Below are 24,774 nucleotides of genomic sequence, written 5' to 3'. Positions count from 1 at the left end.
TCCAATTCGTATTGCCTACGTATACTTGGTAAAATTAAGTGATCTAGCTAGTTTATTGTGGGCGCGATGCACAGATTGACAAGAGGCGACGGGAAACTATTCTTGTCACAAAAAACATGTCTGTCTGTAATAAGCAGGGAAGCGGCACTGCTGGCAAATTGTAGAGAATAGCCTGACAGTTTGGGAAATCCAGATCGCTTGTTTAAAAGTGAAACACAGATTATGTACTCTCCTCAAGGCACAGACCGGAATACTTCTACGATTGACGTTTCAGAAGGTTTGAAACCCTTCGACCCTGTGCTTGCTGAAGAAAGATCTGCTCCTGCTTTGGAATTTCAGGCAAGTGGGAGTTGTAACTATGACGAACATTCTCTCGGAGATAGTATTTTGGAATTGTCAACAGAATTCAGTTCAGTGGCTGAAGACGAAAGCCAGAAGAAAATCAATCATCTGAAGGCACTTCTCCAAGAAAAGAACCGTCAAATCTTAGAACTTCAAAGGTTTAACTCAGAAAAAAAAGAATTAGAGAGAGAGTACCAACAGAAAATTGAATTGTTAAACAAAACATTAGTTGTTGAAGATGTCTCACTGAAAGAGTCAGTCATCAGGATAACGAAGTCAAAATGTGAAAGTGAAGAGGAGAATCAATTGTACAATACCTCAAAAGAGAAACTCAAATTTTGGAAGACAAATGACAACTATGACTCAGTAGACAAAAATTATTATCTAATGACTACCTTGTTTTTGCCTTTCTTGAAAAATTCCATTAGAAACATCCAAAATTGTAAATTACTGACAAGGGATGCTGAAAATTTATTAAATAAACTGGAAAGCATTCAAGTTGAAAACAATAGTAAAATTGACAATTATAATGAATTCGGTACACTCTTTAATGATTTTTTTCATCTCTTAAGATACCAAACATCTCTTTTGAACGAAGAATTATTTAAAGACAATGATATAAGAAAGATTCAAGAACTTCTAGGCCCACTTTTTGCTCCAGATATTCTTGCAAGACTATCTTCTTCCAATTTTAGCCTGTTGCAAAAAGAGATTAGAAATCTCTTATTCAAATACATCAAAACCAATTCGAATGTAGAGGAAGAACAATCTCCCTCAACATCACTTCCTCAGAACCTATCGCAAAATAACAAGCATGGTCTTTACCAAGAATGCGTTCCCAGGTTAGCAGCTAAGAATTTTTTTAAAGCAAAGACCCAATCTAGCCTGGAAGATAAGGGTAGCATTACACGTGAACCTCCATTTTTGCAGTCACCCAGAAAATCTGTTCATGAAATAGACAGTGATTACAACGATCCTTTTGATGGAATTTCAACAAGCTCCAAAGCAAAAGAAAAAATCACACATTATTTGCACAATAGACATTATGAATTTACCCCTATTGGTTACAAAACTTCAAAATATTACAGGACACCACGACGTTTTTTGGATACTGCTGAATTTTGCAATATAGTTTCTCCAGCATCACCGAAAAAAAATGAAAAGAGAAAGTTGTGCAATAAAGTTGAAAGCGAAGAATATGATGATAACAACAACCTCCCTGAATTTTTACTGCAAACAAACACCTAGTAAGTTACTACTAAAAATATATATTTGCTATCATATCTAAATTGTTTTTCCCCAAACGTTTATTTTTTTTACATATTTGCGACGCGTCAAGAAAAGACGCGTCAACCTTAGAGTTTCTACTGAAGTTCATCTAACTTCTTGAACATCGAAAGTAACCCATCATTACAAGTGCACCAAAAAGACAAAGACGGTTGTCAAGTTGACAGAAAAGGGAGTACCAAATGAGCACTTCACCAACTAAAACTCCAGAGAGAAAGGGCATTCTTTCTTTTTTTCAAAATGTGACAACGATTGACAGTAGGAAAAACTCACCATCATCTGTAACCAAAGCAAAGAAAGAGAAAGTAATCAATTTGGACAGTGATGAAAATGAAGACATTACCAAAAAAAGTGGCCAGGAACCGAAAGTGTTGAGCGAGTCAGACGCGATTGCTGAGACTACGGCAATCACTAATATTGAGGAATCTGGTGAACTTGACGAACCTCCCATAATTAATGAGGTTCAGGCGACAAGGATTGGTAAGGTGTCAACACCGTCGATGTCAGAAGAGTCTGAGACCACAAATGCGAATAAGACGGTAATTCCTTCAACGTCCGAAGAAGCAGACCCTGTGAAGGCAGATAAAATAGCAACATCCTCGGTCTCAGAGGCTATTGATCAACAAAATGAGAAACAGGAAGACTCTTCTAGCGTGGAAGAGGATTTATCGATTGGAATCTCGGCCACAACTTCAGATACCACTACAGGCAAAGAAAGTAAACTAACCAAGAAAGAACTTGCTGCTCAGAAAAGAGAACAACAAAAGAAGGAAAAGGAGTTAAAGAAGCAGGAGCGTGAAAGGCAGCGTGAAGAAGAAAGAAGGAAGAAAGAAGAGAAACTAAAGGAAGAAAAACGCAAGAGAGAAGAATTGAGAAAGCAGAAAGAGGAAGAAAAATTGAAACGTGAGGCTGCTAAGCTGGAGGCTAAGAGGCAAAGAGAATTAGAAAGACGCCAACGTGAAGAGGAGAAACAAAAAAGAGAGGAGGAAAAGAAAATAAAGGCAGAGGCCAAAGAGAGGGCCCAGTCACGTATTGGTAATTTCTTTCGCAAAGTTAATGACTCAAATAATAAGCTGAGTGAAAAATCAGATTATGAGAAGCATTTTCTTCCGTTTTATGCAAGAGGTGGTGTAGAAGTTTGTAAGAGTCACATTCTACCATTGCCTTTACTTGAAGAAAGAAAATCGAAAATTGATGGCTTCTTCACCGAAACATTGAGAAGTAGCGAGGATATTCATGAGTGGCTTCAAGCTAGACGCTCTACTAGAGGATACAAGATCAAGTACACAGCTGTTGATGTTCTTCAGAAGATAACGGCAAAGGAGAAAACTGATGAAGAGTTGCAAACACTATTGTCATTGGTTCCACAGAAATACATTAAATTCTATGAAAACGTTAGACCTCCATTTATTGGAACATATTCCAAGAATGTAATGCTCCCCAAAGATGATCCATTTTCAAAGGAAGGAACGGGATATAATTATGAATATGATTCTGATATGGAATGGGTAAATGAAGAGGAAGAAGATGGTGACGGTGGTGGAATAGATAATCTTGAAAGTGGAGAAGAGGATGATGATGATGACGATGATGACGATGAGGATGAGGCAAGTGAGGGCGAATTTGATGGATTTTTAGATTCTGAAGAAAATGGCCATAACCTACCAAATGGAAAAAGAAAATTTGTCGGCCCACTGATACCCACAGTTAATTTAAGAAATAACATGGAGGATATGGATACTGATGTCAAGAACTATTTCGAGCTTACGGCAGTGGCATATTTGATTGAAGAATTGCCATTCCCAGTTGATCCCTACAAGGAATACTCTGGAGCACGTTTGGAGGAAGCTGATAACAAAAGAACAATTACTGATATGCAAGGAACTGCAACAGAACAACACACCCCGAATCAATCGCCCGACAAGAAGAAACCTAAATCCCTGATTACCGAACCTAAAGATTTATTGAAGCTTTTTGATGAGATACAAGACTGTACATTTTCTTTAAATACGATGACGGAAATTGTTCAAAAAACTCTTCCTAACTACAATAAGCAAACAATTAAAAATACAGTAAAAGAATATGCGGTTAGGAGTACAGGCAAGGGCGAAACGCCGCGGAAATGGGATGTGAAAGAAACGTCATGCTGGTCTGAACTTCGTGCAAAAACTAATACCTAGACTTATAGAGTATAAATACAAAGATAATAGTACATACCTTAGTTGATCTAACCATCAAGACAGGTTGACCGACGTTTCGACCTTGGCGCGTATTTGTGGAAATTATTACCCTGCTGATTAGAATAAACAATATCTTTACCGGATTAGGAAATGTAATTACAATATGGAAATTTCCAAAAATTTCAAGTAAGAGATTCGAAAAATATGAAAAAGTTTAGAAGTATTATTGAAGATTAGTCCCAAGTCAGGCATATATTTGAATAAAATTCGGCACCTATATCCAAATAAAGGAAAGTGTTTAGTTATCTGAGATACAGCATATGTCCTCTCCACAGCAACCAAGTTCACCTGTTACTGGTGCAAGAAACGAGAGTTCTTCTCCTGCGCCAACTGCTGGCTCCATTCCTGCCCAACCTTCATCTCCAGCTCTATTTTATAACTCATCTTCATCCCAGTCTGACATCTTTGGACGGCATGGATCACAAGCAGGTACAGCAAGAAACAATGCTGCGTTTGGCTCATCGCCTATGAATTATCCATCTTCCTCCCAAAACCAATCCTCTGATCTTTTGAATCCTCAAAGAAGAACCAGAAGACCGGGAGGTAGCTCAACGAATACTCCAGGAACTACGAGATTTTCAGACATTAGAAGTGATAGAAACATTCCCAGTTCCTCTTCATCATTCGGTAGTTCGAGAAATAACATTCGTATGAGGAGAAATGATATTCATGCATCTGATCTCTCGTCACCAAGAAGAATCGTTGATTTCGATTCTCATTCTGGGGTACATACCTCATCATCATCTGCAGTGCCAACTTCGGATGCAAATGAACCACTCAGAATTATTTGGGGTACCAATGTTAGTATCCAAGAATGTGCAACTAAATTTAGAAATTTCTTAATGTCTTTCAAATATAAGTTTAGAAAGACACTTGATGAAAGGGAACAATTTATAAACTCTACAACGGATGAGGAGCTGTACTATGTTCAGCAATTGAATGAAATGAGAGAAGTTGGTAATTGCAATTTAAATCTAGATGCCAGAAATTTATTAGCATTTAAACAAACGGAAGAGTTATACTATCAGTTACTAAATTATCCACAGGAAGTTATATCCATCATGGATCAAACCATCAAAGATTGTATGGTCTCTCTAGTTGTTGATAACCATTTGGATTTTAATCTAGATGACATCGAAACTAAATTCTATAAAGTTAGGCCATATAATGTCGGTACTGTGAAGGGAATGCGTGAATTAAACCCAAACGATATTGATAAATTAATTAGTTTGAAAGGGCTTGTCTTAAGGGCCACACCGGTCATCCCTGATATGAAAGTAGCATTTTTCAAATGTAATGTTTGTGATCATACGATGGTTGTGGAGATTGATAGAGGTGTTATTCAGGAACCTGCCAGGTGTGAACGTGTGGACTGTGGCGAACAAAATTCAATGTCTTTAATCCATAATAGGTGCTCATTCGCAGATAAACAGGTCATTAAACTACAAGAGACTCCTGATTTGGTCCCAGATGGGCAAACACCACATGCTGTCTCACTTTGTGTGTATGATGAACTAGTGGACTCATGTAGAGCTGGTGATAGAATTGAAGTAACCGGGACGTTCAGATCTATTCCAATTAGGGCTAATTCAAGACAGCGTATTTTGAAGTCTTTATATAAGACATACATCGACGTTGTTCATATTAAAAAAGTTTCTGATACAAGATTGGGTGTTGACACATCTACTATTGAACAAGAGTTAATGCAAAATAAACTTGATCACAATGAAGTAGAAGAGGTGAAAAAGATTACCGACCAAGATATTGCTAAAATTCGTGATGTTGCAAATAGAGAGGATTTATACGATGTACTATCTCGCTCTATTGCCCCAAGTATTTTCGAGTTGGATGACGTTAAGAAGGGTATTTTGCTTCAATTATTTGGCGGTGCTAACAAAGTTTTCAAAAAGGGTGGTCGTTATAGAGGTGATATTAATATATTATTGTGTGGTGACCCTTCAACCTCTAAATCTCAAATTTTACAATATGTGCACAAAATTGCGCCACGTGGGGTGTATACTTCTGGTAAGGGATCCTCTGCTGTTGGTTTGACTGCATATATTACAAGAGATGTGGATACGAAGCAACTAGTGCTGGAAAGTGGTGCCTTAGTATTGTCAGATGGTGGTATTTGCTGTATTGATGAATTTGACAAAATGAGTGACTCCACTAGATCTGTTCTTCATGAAGTGATGGAACAACAAACTATATCTATTGCCAAGGCAGGTATTATTACTACTTTAAATGCAAGAAGTTCCATTTTAGCAAGTGCAAATCCGATTGGTTCTCGTTATAATCCAAATCTACCGGTCACTGAAAATATTGATTTGCCACCTCCATTACTTTCAAGATTCGACCTTGTCTATTTAGTTTTAGATAAAGTTGACGAAAGTACAGATAGAGAGTTAGCAAAGCATTTAACGAGCCTTTATCTACAAGATAAGCCAGAACATGTTTCCAATGCTGATATTCTTCCAGTCGAATTTCTGACAATGTATATTAACTACGCGAAGGAACATATTCATCCAGTGATTCTAGAAGAAGCCAAAATAGAATTGGTGAGGGCATATGTTGGGATGAGAAAACTAGGTGATGATTCTAGATCGGACGAGAAGAGAATAACAGCTACTACGAGACAGCTAGAAAGTATGATTCGTTTGGCCGAGGCACATGCGAAGATGAGATTGTCCAATGAGGTTCAATTGGAGGACGTGCAGGAAGCTGTTAGATTAATGAAATCAGCTATCAAGGATTATGCAACAGATCCCAAAACTGGTAAGATAGATATGAATTTGGTTCAAACGGGTAAATCTGTGATTCAAAGAAAACTTCAAGAAGATCTTACAAGAGAAGTTCTAAGAGTATTGACGAATCATACTTCCGACTCCATGAGTTTTAATGAGTTGATTAAACAGATTAATGAACATTCCCAGGATAGAGTCGAATCTTCTGATATTTCAGATGTGTTATCTAGACTGCAACAAGAGGATAAAGTAATTGTACTCGGGGAGGGTGTAAGGAGGTCCATCCGTTTGAATGGGCGTGTATAATAAAGGAATACATTCCAATTTTCTATTGAATTGAAGATTTTTACTTATTGTCAATTAAATATCAAATATAGTATCATTGTAATTAATAAGTGCTTGAAAATATTCAACATGTTAGCAATAATTAGCTTTCTGAACGGACTTAAATATTCCTCAGATAAACAACTTTTACTAGATTTTTGAAGGTTTGTTTATATTGGGTTTCTTAGATCGAGACTTTTACAAAGTTCATTTTTAATTAAAACTTGCATGTTTTACTTCCATTTTATAAATATAAGAAGGAATATCTAACAACACACTTGAAATACAAGTTGCGACCCCAAAACAGAGAATATTTAAAAATTATTCGTATAAACTAGATAAATAACAACAATCCTTCTTCTAGTTTCTTAATAACTCGGAATTTTGTATTTGCTGTCCTCATACTAACTGTCGAAGTAGCCGCTGTCACAAATTGCGGCAGCTGATTGGCTCGGCACCATCGGCACGGTACCCGGTCGCGGCTTTTCTTCGAGCTAGCACTTGAATCCCTTATGAACGCCTGTTCATAACTGCAAACCTTCTTCGTAGTTTCCCTCGAAATGGATGAGTATATCATAATTTGTGTGCTACCAAAGGTTCAATTCATCACCCTAACAGTCACCAAGAGACGGTATTATAAGCATGCTGGGAAAGATTCAAGCTACAGGTTCAAAACTCTTTGCAAGAGGTGGAGTCATCACGGGTAGAATAATGAACACCTCTAATGTATGGTTGACTAAATCGATCTATTATGGGAAGGTTGGCGCGGAGCTTTCCAAGGAAATATATAGGAAAGAAGGTTTGACCCCGCCAAATGTTGATGAATTTAAAAGTGTGTATGCCAAACTACTTGGACTCGGAAAGGAATATTCTAAGAAACCAACTGAATTATTAAATATGGCGAAATCATTGAAGAAGAATGACTTATTGAAGTATGGCTCATACGGTGTACAGATATTAGGGTTCTTTAGCTTAGGGGAGGTAATTGGGAGAAGAAAATTAGTTGGTTACAAGCATTATTGATTTTAATTTCTCGGTTTACTTGCCATTTCGGGACCTATAAAATTTGTGATTAATATTCAATATTCTATATCCAGCATTCTATATATAAAAATAATTTATGAGAAAACTTTAAAAAATGTGATCTAATTGTTTTTATAGCAGTAGAATTACAAATTATGCATATATTATTGTTAAATAAGTGTCAAACAATCAAGTATGAGATCCAGTAATTTCTCTCACTTTTTGACGAAGTTCGGCTATTCTTTCAGCTGTATCCATGAACAATCCAAATTCTTCAATTACAGTAGAAACAATGGTATTCAAGCCCGTCTTCAAATTCATTAGACCGTTCATATCCATGGTGGAGCTTTCTCCACCATTGCTATTTGAGGATCCAAAAACATCATTATTAATACCTAAAATTGCACTTTCAATATCAGACAACACTCTAAAGTAATCATCTAATTTAGTTTGATATGACTGTACTTTATGTTGATAGAATTTTTCCAATTCTAAAGAAGATATTTTACTTCCTGGTGTCAGTAGTTGTTGAAATAAGATAGTAAAAAGTTGTGTATCAGCTAAGTTTTGATCTGTCAGTTCTTTGATTAAACCAACTTTCTTCAAATCTTGAGACAAAGATTGGTTCGTCAATGACTCAGTTTTCAATAGATATGCTATATCGCGGGGAATCGATTCTATTAGTTCTACATGCTCCTTTGTGTCTGCCTTTAAATGGGCAGATATTTGTACTTGTTTTTGGACATATTGATCTAACTGCTCTATTTCCTGACGAACCGGCACGGGCAAGTCTGCTATCTTAGTCATTGGGGTAATGGCAAGTTGAGATACATATTGGAGCGCAGATTGTTGTTGCTGCTGGAGTTGTTGCTGTTGAGAGCCAAATAGATTGCCTCCTCCAGAAAGATTCGATGCATTATTCTGTCCCCCAAATAATGAAGTTCCACCACCTATATTTGAATTGGTGTTACCACCAAACAGACTTCCTGTATTTGTTGTTGTTCCACCGAGTGGTTTTGATCCAAATAAGCCACCTCCCGTGGTTGAGCCAGCATTATTTCCAAATAAACTACCAGTTGTACCGATAGCCCCTGTATTCTGTTTGTTACCAAACAACCCTCCACTTGTATTACTGCCAAAGAGACCTCCTCCTGTGGTTGTTGCTGTTGTGGTTCCAGTGTTGCCACTGCTACCAAATAGCCCTCCGCCAGTAGTGGCTGTGGTATTTGTTTTATTTCCAAATAATCCGGTGCTGGCGGTATTCGTGCTTGCATTGTTTCCAAAAAGGCCACCGTTCGAGCCTGCCCCAGTATTTGTATTGTTCCCAAACAAACCTCCACCTGTATTAGAATTGGCATTGGCGTTTGCCGCATTATTCCCAAACAAACCACCACTGGTTCCAGTATTTGTATTAGCTGTATTGTTACCAAATAGTCCTCCTGTATTTGTATTCCTATTTGCGTTTCCAAAGAGTCCTCCTGTAGCATTTGAATTTGTATTTGTATTGCCAAACAGTCCACCTGTCACGTTTGGTTTTGCTCCTCCAAAAAGGCTATTTGTAGTATTGGCATTATTAGCCGAATTTTGGGCCCCAAAAAGTCCTCCAGTAGAAGTATTATTATTACTTTGGCCAAACAAGCCTGTATTAGTAGCACCTCCTGAGACGTTCCCAGCATTATTTTGTCCAAATGGACCTGCGGATCCAGTGGAACCTGCTTTTGTGAAATTCGAACCAAACATTCTAGTAGTTAAATGATTCAGCACCTTTCTACCAGTATCCTGTCAGTACTACTCAATTGCTCTCGAGCTTAGCAACTAAAAGACACTCATCTGTAAAATCCTACATTTAAATAGTGCACAAGATATCAATATCTAGCATGCCAAAAATTGAAAAATTCTGGGCTGGCCGTGCAAAGCGATATATGGGTAACCCAGTCGCAAAAATGTTGTTCCTCCTTTTCGCCACCTAAGGAAAGATGAACAATAAACAACTCAGTGATTACGACTCGTATATTTCATGAACGTAGAGAAAAAGATATATATCAAAGAATCCTATTAACAAACATATTAGGGAATATACCGACATTGTCATTGTAACTATATCGATACATTTTATTTGCTAGGGCCAGGAAAGAAGATTTAACTCATATTTTCCATTTAGTTTCTCCCTCCCTTCTCATTTTATTCCCATTTTAAATTTGTTGCTTACAGTAGGTGCTGGATTAAAATTAAAGTCATAAACTTATATTTAATTGCAATTCTCAAGATACCTATTGTTTCCTGTTTTATTTTGCATATTTTTTTTTGTAACATAAATTTACATTCATTTTAATCATGGGTATTCCAAAATTCTTCAGGTACATCTCTGAGAGATGGCCGATGATTCTACAATTAATTGAAGGTACACAGATTCCTGAATTTGATAACCTATACCTGGATATGAATTCTATTTTACATACGTGTACTCACGGTAACGACGACGATGTAACCAAGAGAATGACAGAAGAAGAAGTATTCGCGAAGATCTTTACGTATATTGATCATTTATTTCTAACCATTAAGCCAAAAAAGACTTTTTACATGGCCATTGATGGTGTGGCTCCTCGTGCCAAGATGAATCAACAAAGATCGCGTAGATTTAGAACAGCTATGGATGCAGAACACGCTTTACAGAAGGCTATCGATCACGGTGAAGAAATTCCTAAGGGTGAACCTTTTGATTCAAACTCGATTACACCCGGTACAGAATTTATGGCCAAATTAACCAAAAATTTGAAATATTTCATCCATGACAAGATATCTAATGATGCCAAATGGAGAGAAATAGATATCATCTTTTCAGGACATGAGGTTCCAGGTGAAGGTGAACATAAGATTATGGATTTCATTAGAAGAATAACAGCAGAGAAGGATTTTGATGAAAATACTAGACACTGTATTTATGGATTAGATGCAGATCTAATAATATTGGGGCTTTCCACTCATGCTCCACATTTCGCACTGTTAAGAGAAGAAGTTGTATTTGGTAGGAGAAATTCCAATAAGGTCAAAACTTTAGAAAACCAAAATTTCTATTTATTGCATTTATCCCTGTTAAGAGAATATATGGAATTAGAGTTTAGTGAAATTGCAGATGAAATGCAATTCCCATTTGATTTTGAAAGAGTCCTTGACGATTTCATCCTGGTGATGTTTGTCATTGGTAATGATTTCTTACCTAATTTGCCAGATTTGCATTTAAATAAGGGTGCATTCCCAGTGATATTGCAGACATTTAAGGAAGCTTTATTACATTTAGATGGTTACATTAATGAACATGGTAAGATTAACTTGGAAAGGCTTAGAGTATGGTTCCAATATCTATCTCAATTTGAATTATTGAATTTTGAAAAATCTGATATCGATGTTGAATGGTTTAATCAACAATTAGAAAATATTTCCCTTGAAGGTGAAAGAAAAAGAGCTCGTATGGGAAAGAAACTTCTAATAAAACAACAGAAAAAAATTGTTGGAATGGTCAAACCTTGGATAATGAAAGAATTATCAGTAAAGATTCCAACTGATCTTCCTGAAGATCAAGTTCCATCTTTAACAATAAAGCAAGAAAATATTGTAGAGAATTTAGACTTTTTGAAGAAGTTTGCATTTGACTTAGGATTGTTTGTAGTACACTCTAAATCTAAGGATACCTATTCTTTAAGAGTAGATCTCGACTCTATCAATCCATCTGAAACTGAAGAAGAGCGCCAGAAACGTGTCGCTGGACTAAGAAAGATAATTAAGTCATACCAACAAGCTGTATTAGTGGAGGACGCCGACGAACTAGAGAAAGAGAAAGGACTCTATGATGAAAGATTTGAAAACTGGAAACATGATTACTACAAAGATAAATTAGGTTTCAAGACAAATCAAGAAGAAAGTGTTGTGTCCTTAACCAACAATTATGTGGAGGGTTTGCAATGGGTTTTGTATTACTATTATAGAGGTTGTCCATCGTGGGGTTGGTATTACCATTACCATTATGCACCTCGTATCTCGGATCTAGAGAAGGGTTTGGACCAAATCATTAAATTCGACAAGGGTCGCCCATTTACTCCATTTGAACAATTGATGGCCGTGTTACCTGAGAGATCTAAAAACTTAATTCCACCTGCCCTCAGACCACTAATGTATGATGAAAAGTCTCCAATTATTGACTTCTACCCATCTGAAGTGAAATTGGACATGAACGGTAAGACTGCCGATTGGGAGGCCGTGGTTCTATTATCTTTTGTTGATGAAAAAAGATTAGTTGAGGCTATGAAACCATACTTGTCCAAATTTACCCCAGAAGAAAAACTCAGGAATTCGTTCGGTACATCTTTAAAGTTTATTTTCAATCAGCAAGTAGACACCATTTACAAGAGTCCTTTAAGTGGTATATTTTCTGATTTAGAACATGACCATTGTGTGGAAAGAGAATTTGTTGAAAAACATATCGATGAATCAGAATTCCGTTTCGGTTTACTGCCTCACGCTAGAACAGGTACAGAATTACAAGCAGGGTTCCCTACCTTAAAGAGCTTACCTTTCAAGTATCAGTTGGAATATAATGAGAGTTTGGTTTTCCAACAAGCATCAAGACAACAATCGATGGTTTTACACATGGATGATATTTATCATGAAAACAACTTGACCTTAGATGAACTATCAAAGAGATACTTGAATCAAATTATCTATACAAGATGGCCGTATTTGAGGGAATCCAAACTAATTTCTATTACTGACGGGGAAACCGTTTATGAAAGAAAAGAACATACAGGTGCAGACGGAAAAGTCCATTTTAAGAGAATTACGAGGTCTGCGGATAATCATGATAGAAAACAGTTTAACTCTTTGAAACATTCTATGCTAAGAAATTATGGGAAACAAAAAGCCGTAATCTTAGACAAAGTAAGGGCAATTATTGAAGTATTACCAGTGGTTGGTTTAACCAGAAACGATGATGGTGCTTATGTAAAAACTTTTGCATCTCAACCGGATTATTATCCATTACAGCTTATGGTGGAATCTATCACAAATAAAGATGAAAGATATATTGAAAAACCCCCACTACCAATTAAGGAAGAATTTCCAGTAGGCTCACATTCTATCTTTTTAGGTGATTATGCTTATGGTGGTGAAGCATTTGTGGACGGCTATAATAGTGAAAAAAGATTGAAGTTAACTGTGACAAAGAGTTTCAATAAGACTGAGCCAACTATCGGTAAGGAAAGATTGGCCATTGACCACAGAGCTGTACATTATATTCCATCTTTTATTATTGCTAAAAAATTAGGGTTGCATCCATTATTCCTCTCAAGGATTACTACCAAGTTTATGCTTGCCGATGTTTCAGGAAGACATATTAATGTAGGTATCCCTGTGAAATTTGAAGCCAAACATGAGAAAGTGTTAGGGTATGCCAGAAAAGGTATAAAGGGTTGGGAGTATTCTAATTTAACCATTAATTTAATTACCGAATATAAGAACAAGTTCCCTGAATTCTTTAATAAATTATCGAAGGTTGGAAATGGAATTCCAATTCTCGAAGACTTGTACCCAGAATTGTCCTCCTCAAACTTAGCAAAATTCTTAGACGAAATCAAGAAATGGCTGAAGTTTGTAACAGAAAAGTTCGTTGTAGTTTCTATTGAAAGTGATTCATTAACCAAGTCCTCCATTGGTATTGTGGAAGAATTTGTTCAAGAATACACAAGGAAGTCGTATCCTACTGAGAAGAAACAATTAGCCAATGTACCACGTCAAGCTATCTTAAATCCAAGAACATCTGTGGGTATCCTTCGTTCTCAGAGATTTGATCTCGGTGATCGTGTTATTTACGTTCAAGATTCCGGTAAAGTTCCTCTATTTTCTAGAGGTACAGTGGTAGGCTATACTACTTTAGGTTTGAATCTATCAGTTCAAGTATTATTTGATAATGAAATTGTGGCAGGGAACACGTTTGGCGGAAGATTAAGAACTAACCGTGGTTTGGGACTTGATGCTTCATTTTTATTGAATTTAACGAACAAACAATTTATCTATCATTCCAAGGCCTCTAAAAAGGCGTTGCACCAGAAGAAAAAGGCACCTCTCTCTCAAGAAACTAAACAGAAGATAATTGCATCCAAGAGAGAGAAGATTACTGAATTGAGGAAGATACAAGCCCATGATCTATTATCACATATTACGCAGGCTGACAATAAGATTGTTCATCATAATGAAGAGGTAGATGCTGAAGTTAAAGATAGTACAAAGCAAACACCTTCTGAAGGAGAACAATCTTCTAAAGCAATTGAAGAAATAACTCTACCACCAAATACACAAGTAGCAAATTCTATTTTTAATGCGGTTGTAAATCAGTACGCTACGAATGGTAATATGGAACCTATCGCTCGTCCACCAAATAATAATGGACCTGTAGTTGCAGGTTTACCATATCATATCCCAGCGGGACATAATGGTAGTATACCACCTGGATTAGGGACACAGCAACATCCAATGGGATACCCTAACATGGGCATGCCAATGCCACCACCACATCCATATAATGGTAACATGGTCACAGTAAATCAACCACCAATGATGATGCAACCACCACATGTTCAACATGGTCATCCTAATGCTCATTCAAATGTCAAAGTAGACGAAAAGGGAAGCGATGCATTGAAACAATTCGTCAAAGACCATTCCAGCGATAAGGAGTTGAAGTCAGAAAAGTCCAAATCAAGCAAAGCGATTAAAATCAAGCAAAGAACAACTAACGCTGCTCCAGTCTAAGAGTATCCGTTGAATGACATTTAAATTAATAAATTATATATCTTGTATAGAATGAGTAATGCTTTGGTGATATTAACGTTAATGTAATGACTAACTTGTGTATCTTATGTTTTAGTAATCATCTTGAGGGTTTCGACCATCTTCCAATTTCTTCTCTTCAATTTCTCTCTTCTTGTTGATCCACTTCTTCTCGAATCCATTTGATCTATCAACGCCATCCCATCTTGATCCTGGAATGATACCAAATCGATTTGGAGGTGAATCCTTCGCATAAAGTCGTCTTCCTAATAAAGAAACTAATGATTGCTTAGCTTTTTTTCCTTGTTTAATTTGCATTAGGGGATCTTCCTCGTTCAGCTCTTTGACATATCGTTGTTGAGTGCTAGGTGGTTTACCACCTTTACCTAATAGCCGTTGTACTTCTCCCATATTGAGTTCCCTTAATTCTTTCTGCCTCGCTTCTTCTCTCAAATCAATATCTCCTCGTTCCTGTTTCCTTTTTACCTCATCAACTGTAAGTTTACGACCTTTGGTATCTCTGAATATAGTTTCTTGAGATGGTTGCGTTTTAGGGTGATCCACTCTTGCGGCAATGGAGAGTTCCTGCTCTTTCTTCAACTCCTGTTTGGTAACTACAGTCGTTTCAATCAACTCATTTGTTTCCAAGTTCTTCCATAACGAAGCCCCCTTCTCTTGTCTGTTCCCTGCTCGTTCGCTAGGTCGTCTTATTGGGACGATATCACTGGAGCTCTCAGTTATATTCAATGCATTACTCTTTTTCTTTGCTCCATTCTTTGGTTTTTTCTGCACTTTCCCACTAGAAGAGGATCCATACGTCTTATTCAAATAGCTATGCAACGACATGAAGGGTTAATATTCTGTTACAACAAGTAGCAATTATTGGCTTGACATAATAATAGTGGAACTCTTCACTTGAATGAAAAGTTGCAAAACTTCAAGCGCGTAAATTTTCAGATGAATAAACACACAATAAACGTCTTTATTCATCGAAGAACGCTTCATAGTTTTTCTAGGCAAATAAAATAGGATGAGGAAGCATCTACAATGTCCCCTCGATTACGCTCGAAACTAACGATCCTTTTGAAGATGGATTTGCAGGAGCTGTTGACTGTGCAGTCTGATGTGACGCGACTAATTGAGAAACAAGTTGATTTGCTTCAGAGACGCGTCAATGACGAAGGTGCTATGGAGCAATGGAAATTGCTGGGCCTTCTACCACAGACTGATGAGGATACTGTGAATAACTCTCAACATGGAGCTAAGGCTACAATTGGCGATGATAGTGTTAACGATTTAAAACATCCTCTTGAGGGAAACGAAGACAGTGAAGAGTTTATACTGACACAATTCGATACTGTATCAAGCAATCATGCCGTTGATGAGAATTCAAACAGAGTACCGTTAAGGTCTTCATCTCTGAATGTAACGCCCAGAACTTCTCCATTAAAGAAGAATCAAATTAATTCTTCCAAGAAAACAAAATCAATACATCATTCTCACTTCAGGTCCTCCACGAGAGGAATACTTTCTCCTGGTAAGATTGGGAAACGTGTACCTATTAAAGAAGAGAATTCTTCTGACAATATCTTCTCAAGAGAGGAAAATAGCAATGACGAAGAAGTTGCGGAAAGCATTGGCGATATCGATATCGATGATGAATTGGCCATTGATCATAAGTTTAATATCCCAAATGAACCAGAAATTAGTCGAAAAAGAAAACATAAATTTAGTACTAGCAGTAAGCAGGAAACAACTCCATCATTTTTAACATATGACAAAAAAAAGATTCAACGAATACCATCAATAGACTTTAATATCAATCCATTATCTGAAAAACCATGGATATTAGAAGACTTCCTCCCGAATGAGGATAAAACTAGCGTAAGGAGAGGCCGCCTTAAACTAGAGAAATTTTATGAACAAGTAGGTAAGCCAATGGGGCTTGCAAATAATGAGCTTAATGTACTAGATGGCTACTATGAAAATAAAAATTCTGTTGATGATCCAGAGTTGGCATTCGATAATATGCGACAAAGATCAAAATCTCCTCCAGGTTTTGGAAGATTAGATTTCCCAAGTACACAAGAAAGGAATGAAGATAAAAAGAAATCTCAAGAAATTATCAAAAGAAAGACAAAATATCGATTTTTAATGGCAACTCGAAACAACATTCCGGCTCAGGAAAGAGGCTTTCTTTTCAAGAAAGATGAACTAAATAGAATTATAGACAACGGGAACTTCACTTGGAGTGATGCAGACTTGAAGATTTATGAAAGGAAACGCTGATGACTGTTATCTGTGTTCCTGAATCCTAGCTACTTGAACATGACTGTCCTGCGTTTGACCATAGAATACACTATTTTATATTGCGGACTTTAGAGCAAGTTCTTTTATATAAATACAGTATATAAATACTATAGATACCGTACTTATCTGTCACTATCGTAAGCTTAAATTAAAATGTTTGGAAAACCATTGAAAAAGTTAGAGCGAACAAATATCAATCATAGAAATTAAAGATAATAAAAACACTAGCCTGTCAAGGTCCCGAACAAAATTGACAATGAAGGTGCAATGGCTATCAATTTACCTGGATATTACTACGATGAAGAACGTGGACGCTATTTTAAAGTCGTGAATAATGAACGAAGTGGAGCTCCAACGACAAGCACTACAAAAAATCAATACAATAGAGAAGAAATAAAGAGGAGAAAGTTTAGAGAGACTCAACAAAAGAAATATGAATTTGTTGTTGCAGAAAGAACTTCTATCTACATGGATCATATACGGAATATCCAGGATCCTTTGTACTTAGCAACAGAAGGAAAGAAAACTCAGCAGATTATAGCCGGTTTAAGATTACAGAGTAGATATCTACGACTTGAAGAATTATTCAACAAAAACAATACAGTCTCTATAACTCAACCAATTAGATTTAAAATCAACAACTTACCTGAGACAGGTCAATATGAGCGTCATATCATCTCGATATTCTTTAATTATTGGTCTGGACAGATTATTGTAACTACCGACACAGGCACAATATTTAGAACAACCAACTCTTTTGGGAGGATTCCTGAACCAACATTTCAAAATGTGGAAGCACTTCAATCAATGACCAACTGTCCTGAATTGACTACAGAGAGGAATATGAAACAAACCACCTTGAGGTTGGAAGGAACACCTGCTGATACCTTTGGTGTTTTTCACCACTCGGTCAGGACTAATTCCTTTTCCCATATCTTTAGTCGTTCATTTGATGACCCTACTTACTCAAGATTAAATTATGTCAAATTTAAACCCTCACAACATGTCTACGACTCGGTTAATTTGAACATTAAGAATTCCGAAATATTTATTGTCAGTGTTGATTTTAAATTATATATTTATGAATGGTCGGCTAACAAGACTATCGCCAAATTTATTAAAACAGTGGTACCAGATGACAAAATGAAATCTGACATAATATCATTGACACTGTCTAGATCAGAGATCAATTTCAGGGCTGAAACATTATTTGTTGGTTGTCGTAATGGACAAATTCTTTGCATCCCAATAACTGATAATGAGATACTGGACCTAAGGCGGAAAAAAACTTTTTCTAATCCATTAAATATTCGATCAGTGATAACTCTTAAAACAGGTACCTACTCGAATCAATTGTTTGTGTCTGCCATCGCACAAGATGACACTCAATTGCTTTTCATGATGGACCCAACGGTGATTGAAGTCGAATACTTGAGGCCACCTATGACCATATTCCAAACTAGTTTTACAAACCTATCCAGGAAAACTGAAATATTCGATCTTTCACCGGATGGCCATTTTCTTTGTTACGGTTTTGCACCAGAATCGGGTGGTACACAGAAGGGTGACTTTGAAGTCTTTTCATTGAACTACAACGAAAATTTAGTTTTCGACATTGATTCAAAAAGACAGTTAACAACATTCTATCCAATTAGAAAATTACAGGATTACAAACATATTTTGGAAGATTCTGTGTCTATTGTCGATGCATCTTTTACCAAAATCAACACAAAAAGACCATTGACTACCTTAAGAATAAAATCTGATGAAGACGATCATCTCTATGAGCAAATCAAGAACGAAACCGGTGGTTTTCCATTACAACAACATATTGTATTATCACTCCATCATAGAAGAGACGATGGGCCACCCATTTTTTCTGTCCTTTGCCTAGAATTATTATAATATTTTTTATTATCAGGTGAATATCTTAGTTGAAAGAAAATGTATATCTTTTTAGAGTAGTTAATTTATAAAATATGTTACGGAGGGATAAAAATAAACAAGTACATCACCTGTTATATATAGAATGGAATAACAAAAGACAGAAATGGAGGGAAACCAAACTATCCTTAATTTCTTTAACCCAACTTGGTATAGTATAGTGATATAAAGTAATGCTTTGAGGTGTAGCGTAGGCTGTGAAAAAAAGGAAAATAAAATTAATAAAATACAATGATTAATGAGTGGACATTTTGAAAATGAATGTAAAAAAATGAATGGACATATCTATGAATGAATAATTGATTGAATTAGTGGCTTTGATAAATATTGGAAAAAAAATGATAACGAAGAATTTATGAGGGCCTATTTATTCCGAAAAGCTCCTCTCACTTTAATAATGTTGGCAAATAAATTTACCAATATAATATGATCTGGGATTAGTTTTCCTTTTATGATTCTTATTTGATAAGTTCATGTTTTTGAAGTGGAATTTTTTTTTGTTTTTTTGACTTTTTTTTCTTATGTTTTATGTTTGTAATAGTTCTTGATTAGATAATATGCAAAGGGAGTTAAATATACACGAAGAAGACAGAACCATTAAATCGGGAACTTATTGGAATCTAATGTTATTATTAGAGTAATCAGGTCCATTGATATTACCAGGACTATTCATAAACATATTTTGCATCTGGGAAGAACCTACATTATTGATGTTGTTATTGGCTAAAAAACCTGGTTGTGGTAATGGATTGCTGATAACTCTGTTATTAGTTTGAGTTAACCCGCTGGCATCGTTTTTAAAATTATTAGTAAATGACATATTTTGCATCATTGGATTGGGCATGATATCATTAAAGTTGTTGTTAGGGTTATTGTTGATACTGTTGACATTATTATTTTGATATAATGTGCTACTACTACTACCGGCGCTTATGCTATCAGATCTAAAATACATTTGAGGCACTGATAGTTGAGGTGCTGATCCTTGATACCCAACATTTGTTGGCACTGATTGTAAACTCATGTTAGAAGCAGGTCTTGTCATTGTAGAAATAGAAAATGCTGGTTGAGAAGCGTACTGCTGATTAATAGATGGCATCATCACGGATTGTTGTTGTTGTTGCTGCTGGTAATTCAAAGGTGAAACATTTTGGTTATTGAAGATACTACTTCTAACCGAGGAGGATGATTGTTGATCCGGTTGTTGTTGCTGACTTAGAATTGATGAAGATGCAGAACTGTTACTTCTCCTATGATAGGCATTAGCTGGCAGAGAAAAGTGACGAGCATGTTGTCTTGGATAGTGATTAGGATTGGAACCATTATTATTAATACTACTATTATTATTATTGATATTAGCATCAATATTTTTGTTCTTTGCATTGTTTGAGTTGTAATTATTGAAGAATTGAGTCTTAGGTTGATGATTCACTTTCTTTGGAGCCAGTTCTGGGAACACCAAGCCTGTCAATTCAGCATAAGCCTTTACCTTTAGTTTAATTTTCTTAGCATAAGAGGTAGTTTTAATACTTGGGAGTAATTCCTTGGTTTGGATAATAAGACTATTAATCTTAGATGTGAATTCATGACTAAATGCGGAATACTTCCCCAAATTAACAATGAAGCTATTGCCTGGATAGTCTAACATCAAAGAGTAATTTTTCACATCCAATAGTGTTTGCAATGCATAATTCCCAAAATTATCTCTAATTAGGACATTCAAATTCAAGGTAAAAATATCTACAATAGATAAAAGAATATTCATTGAGTTTTGAACAACTTCATCATTATTGGATTGATTTTCTTGAAGGTATTTTTTGACATTTCTGAATAATTTCTTAATAAACTTTTCCACCACGTTGGAAGAGAATTTCAAACAGGACAATTGACAAAGTTCATTTGATAATCTTTTAAAAATTTCAGGAAGCAAATAATAATCTAAGTCATCAATGTCTAATAAAAATTGAATAATGTAGTTACCGAATTGATCATTAATCAACCCTGGTAGGAATTGAATTATCTTAACTGATATAGTGAAGATTTGCTGTAAAGTGCACACACTCAACAATTTCTGAAGAACACAACAACCATGTTTATGAGTTGAAATGGTTATGATGTTATTTTTCTCCACAATGGCATCAATGACAAAACCAAATGTGGATGGTGGGAATTTAAAGATACATTTTTGAATTACATGGTTCCCATTTAAATCATTAATTAAAGTTACTACTTGTTGAATGGATGTATATTCTTGGGAGAAACCCTTAATAATTGTTTCAATTTGAACATCGCTATCCACAGTATCAATAATCTTTTGCAATGAACGCGTACCATATTGGTTAATGGATATTTGGAAAACCTGTGGAAAGATAGATTGAATCATATCAGTTCTTTGTGCTGTAGTTAAATAATCACATAACTTCTGAATCAAATAATTACCAAAGGGATCCAAGATCAAATCCAAGATGTATGGTTTGATTTGCTCATACATTAAATCTCTAACAATATCAGATTCAGCATTAGATTCCAATTTTTTCTGCAAGAATCGACAACCAAATTGATCAGTTGCTAATTTGACATAATCCAAATCTTCTAATGGGGTAGAAGATAGTTCGATCATAGATGAAGAAGTAGAATTATTACTAGTGTTGCTTACAACTGGGTTCTTATCATTCTCATTATAAGGACCAGAATTTGATGATGAGTTAGAGATATTTCTTGATGAGGGTGGATTAGACATCAAAGAATTTGCGGCATTAACAGCAGTATTAGCAGTGGTAACAGAAGCAGTTAATCCCAAACCAGAATGTTGTGAATTATTTATGGAAATATCGAACTCATCAATCAATGGCAAGGTGTTGCCTTGTTGCATATTTAAAGTCGACATGTTGTTAGTGTTCACATTACCGTTGTTTGGAGATATAGTATTCATCAAGGCCATTGGATATTGGGAGGACATAAACTGGTTAAATCCAGAAAGATCTAAGGAATGAGTTTTTTGATGGTTTCTCTTGTTGTTCATTTGCCCCAATGAAGGCGGAGTCACAGGTTCCACTAACGATTGAACCGAATTAACAGATAGTTGTGGTTGATGATTGTATGACATAGAAATATTATAAGAAAAGTAACCGACCAAAGCAAGTTCTAAAATGGGTATGAGTAAATTTAACGAGTAGTAACAAAATTCTTAACGAAAAAAAAAGTTATTTAAGTTCTGTTAGTGTTGTGTCCTTGTTAATAACGTCAATTACGGTTCTTTGCTCAAAATAATATTATTTCTTTCTATCTTTCAACTTGGTATGCTTGAGGAGTTAAAACGATTGATGCGAGGGAATTTAATGAAATCTTTCACCAATTAGAAATGATCCATATATTTTTTTAGATTATTTCAATGGAACAGTTCAGTATGGTCAGAATAATCAATAGTATTAAATAAATGAAAAAGAGGTTTCTAAGATGAAGAAAATGGGAAATAATGTGCTGTTACAGCCTAAGATCATATTTTCCAATTTTTTCTTCTGCGAAATTCTCGATCTATGATCGTTCCATAATTTTTCCCTCAAGGCTCCGATCGTTGGTTGAGCTGAATGGGGCCCGCTATTTCTGAAAAAGGAGTTAACATAGGGTTCAGGTACATGGTTTGGGGTAAAAATAGAGGCAATGTGAGGGCTGGATGTAAATCATCTAGGTTTGGCTTATCAAAATCGAATCCTAAGATGGGGCACCAACCCTCATCTAGTCAAATACGATCCAAGTATAATGAGTAGAAACTGATGAATCGTTAGATGAAAGGATGATGGGGATGGAAAGTATCTATTCTGGATTGTTTCGTTGCCTCTTAGATAACATACAATGCTGAGGAAATCTTTTGGTTCAATCAAAAATCAGGAGGTACTTAAATTCGGTAAATTGTAACTTGGCTTGAGTTAGGAATGGATCCTTGATGCATACGTTGAGGTAGAAATGATATATCAATGGAGCAAGTGAGGTAGATTGGAAAAGAAGAAAAAAATAATGATATAAAAAGGAACATACGTTAATGGTTGGCTGGTGTGAAAACTAAATATTTGAGTCTTTCGTTGATTCCCAGACGTGATGGACTAGTCCTTGAAGTTCTGTATCAATGATGAAGATAAAGGTACGAGGGATAGTTTGCACAACTATAGATCTATTAGGAATTGATAGTATAGAACTTATCTTCTTGGGAATTAGGAATGATGCTCTAGTTTATTCCACTGATGGCTATACTCTGTAACACGTATTAAGTAGGTATATAGTAATGAACGCACAAGAGAAGATCAACAAGAGGAAAGTTCAATTTATCAATAGAAAGAACTTTTACTTTTATTTTTAAAGGTGGGTAGATGGAAGGAATTGGAAAATCATTGAGAGCAACCTTGAAAGATTCCAAGATACGAAACTTATTACCCTTCTTCAAAGCCATTTTTTAGGTGTCTACAAATTCAGCTGTTGATATTTTTCATTGCGCTTTTTTGCCCTAAGAGTGTTTCATGTGATACTGTCATTTTCTCGTTGCCCATACTGGAAACGATGAAACGGTCTAGAAGCGATTGCGGTTCGGGTCGTTATGGCAATCAATATAGGGTTGAGATTGGTGGCAAAGCGGGTGCCTAAGTGATAAATATAAAAAAATATACGCACACGGCCAACACAGAAAATTCAGTTTTTTCCGGTACCAAATGAGGAAAAAGCAACAAGTCTTTTTCCCCATCAAGCCTACAAAAGGTAGAAGTTCATAGTTTGCAACTGCACAACGGATATATCCTGAACTTAGTTTCGTTCATGTAACAGTCTTATATATAGAATAGCGTTATTCAATCATATCTACACTGTTTAACCAAATACGTCATAGTCAAAAGAGGATGCCTGCATTTTCGCGTTTAGGGAACCCTTAAACGCGAAAATGAGAAATTTCAGAGGAACCCGACTTTAGGTGAACAGGTGATAACCTAATTTCGGCTTGGTTCCGTTTCGTCAAGTCGGATAGCTTCCGTGGAGAGGCAAGGGGCAAAGAACCTTACTAATTTGTAATGAGAAGGTCAGCATACTATTTTACATTGACAAGAAGAGGACATTTTTTCTATGCGGAAAAGGAAGTTGGAAACTGGAGACCGCAATGGATAGGTATTATTCTGTGGGTTGTAACCAGAAGTCATAATGTTATCGTACGTTTCAATAATCAATTTTTTCCCTCAAATCGCATTAGACTTTTTTTTTGATACAATTTAGGAGCATTGTAGCCCAGAATTCTTAATGCAGACAAAGAAAAATGTTATGTCTTGTTAACACACTGATAGTTCTTATTCCGTTTTTCATACCAGCTAAGCTAATCATTGAACATTTCTTACTAGGGCAAGAATTAATTTGTTGAAACCCCGTCATTAGTTCAGGCAACAGTGAATTATAAACGAAACTCAGGTACGAGAACTGAGTTCTCTATTACGTCTTTTTCATTTTTTTTAGCAACAAGAACGTCCTCTTGACACTTAAATCTCAGTGAAGCAATTTTTTCCCACCAATACTCCGAGATCTTGATTATGTAATCTTTCTCGGGGGCGTGGCTTCTATTGTTTCCGATCTGGAAAAAAAAATTTAAAATCCAACAGATTTCCCTCGAACTTAATTACATAGTTAGTGTATTTTTCAACAAGAAGAACATAAAATCATCTCTACTTGAGCCAACTTTATTGGTACTGAGAGCTTTTTTTTGCGGAAGCTGC

The 24,774-nt window shown here is 36.0% G+C and overlaps 10 protein-coding genes across 10 annotated transcripts; 7 read left to right on the top strand and 3 right to left on the bottom strand.

The window, feature by feature from the left end:
* Positions 1-222: 222 nt before the first annotated feature.
* Positions 223-1,590, top strand: NCAS0C04220 (uncharacterized protein; the record flags this gene model as incomplete). The annotated part of the gene is made up of 1 exon (XM_003675728.1): positions 223-1,590. The coding sequence occupies one exon, from the start codon at positions 223-225 to the stop codon at positions 1,588-1,590; it is 1,368 nt and encodes a 455-aa protein (XP_003675776.1).
* A 221-nt stretch (positions 1,591-1,811) lies between these two features.
* On the top strand, positions 1,812-3,809 carry RLF2 (Rlf2p; the record flags this gene model as incomplete). The annotated part of the gene is made up of 1 exon (XM_003675727.1): positions 1,812-3,809. One exon carries the CDS (start codon positions 1,812-1,814, stop codon positions 3,807-3,809), a length of 1,998 nt encoding a protein of 665 aa, XP_003675775.1.
* Positions 3,810-4,129: 320 nt separating this feature from the next.
* On the top strand, positions 4,130-6,919 carry MCM4 (MCM DNA helicase complex subunit MCM4; the record flags this gene model as incomplete). Its single annotated transcript, XM_003675726.1, has 1 exon — positions 4,130-6,919. One exon carries the CDS (start codon positions 4,130-4,132, stop codon positions 6,917-6,919), a length of 2,790 nt encoding a protein of 929 aa, XP_003675774.1.
* Positions 6,920-7,579: 660 nt separating this feature from the next.
* On the top strand, positions 7,580-7,960 carry ATP20 (F1F0 ATP synthase subunit g; the record flags this gene model as incomplete). Its single annotated transcript, XM_003675725.1, has 1 exon — positions 7,580-7,960. One exon carries the CDS (start codon positions 7,580-7,582, stop codon positions 7,958-7,960), a length of 381 nt encoding a protein of 126 aa, XP_003675773.1.
* Positions 7,961-8,149: 189 nt separating this feature from the next.
* On the bottom strand, positions 8,150-9,700 carry NUP49 (FG-nucleoporin NUP49; the record flags this gene model as incomplete). The annotated part of the gene is made up of 1 exon (XM_003675724.1): positions 8,150-9,700. One exon carries the CDS (start codon positions 9,698-9,700, stop codon positions 8,150-8,152), a length of 1,551 nt encoding a protein of 516 aa, XP_003675772.1.
* A 594-nt stretch (positions 9,701-10,294) lies between these two features.
* XRN1 (chromatin-binding exonuclease XRN1) lies at positions 10,295-14,761 on the top strand (the record flags this gene model as incomplete). The annotated part of the gene is made up of 1 exon (XM_003675723.1): positions 10,295-14,761. One exon carries the CDS (start codon positions 10,295-10,297, stop codon positions 14,759-14,761), a length of 4,467 nt encoding a protein of 1,488 aa, XP_003675771.1.
* A 111-nt stretch (positions 14,762-14,872) lies between these two features.
* Positions 14,873-15,625, bottom strand: BUD13 (Bud13p; the record flags this gene model as incomplete). Its single annotated transcript, XM_003675722.1, has 1 exon — positions 14,873-15,625. One exon carries the CDS (start codon positions 15,623-15,625, stop codon positions 14,873-14,875), a length of 753 nt encoding a protein of 250 aa, XP_003675770.1.
* Positions 15,626-15,826: 201 nt separating this feature from the next.
* Positions 15,827-17,068, top strand: SAE2 (ssDNA endodeoxyribonuclease SAE2; the record flags this gene model as incomplete). Its single annotated transcript, XM_003675721.1, has 1 exon — positions 15,827-17,068. The coding sequence occupies one exon, from the start codon at positions 15,827-15,829 to the stop codon at positions 17,066-17,068; it is 1,242 nt and encodes a 413-aa protein (XP_003675769.1).
* Positions 17,069-17,356: 288 nt separating this feature from the next.
* Positions 17,357-18,994, top strand: NCAS0C04140 (uncharacterized protein; the record flags this gene model as incomplete). Its single annotated transcript, XM_003675720.1, has 1 exon — positions 17,357-18,994. One exon carries the CDS (start codon positions 17,357-17,359, stop codon positions 18,992-18,994), a length of 1,638 nt encoding a protein of 545 aa, XP_003675768.1.
* Positions 18,995-19,643: 649 nt separating this feature from the next.
* Positions 19,644-22,139, bottom strand: MPT5 (Mpt5p; the record flags this gene model as incomplete). The annotated part of the gene is made up of 1 exon (XM_003675719.1): positions 19,644-22,139. The coding sequence occupies one exon, from the start codon at positions 22,137-22,139 to the stop codon at positions 19,644-19,646; it is 2,496 nt and encodes an 831-aa protein (XP_003675767.1).
* Between the last annotated feature and the right edge of the window lie 2,635 nt (positions 22,140-24,774).

Source organism: Naumovozyma castellii, chromosome 3, assembly GCF_000237345.1.
Source record: "Naumovozyma castellii chromosome 3, complete genome".
Lineage (NCBI taxonomy): Eukaryota > Fungi > Ascomycota > Saccharomycetes > Saccharomycetales > Saccharomycetaceae > Naumovozyma > Naumovozyma castellii.
This window is presented reverse-complemented; position numbering and strand designations above follow the sequence as displayed.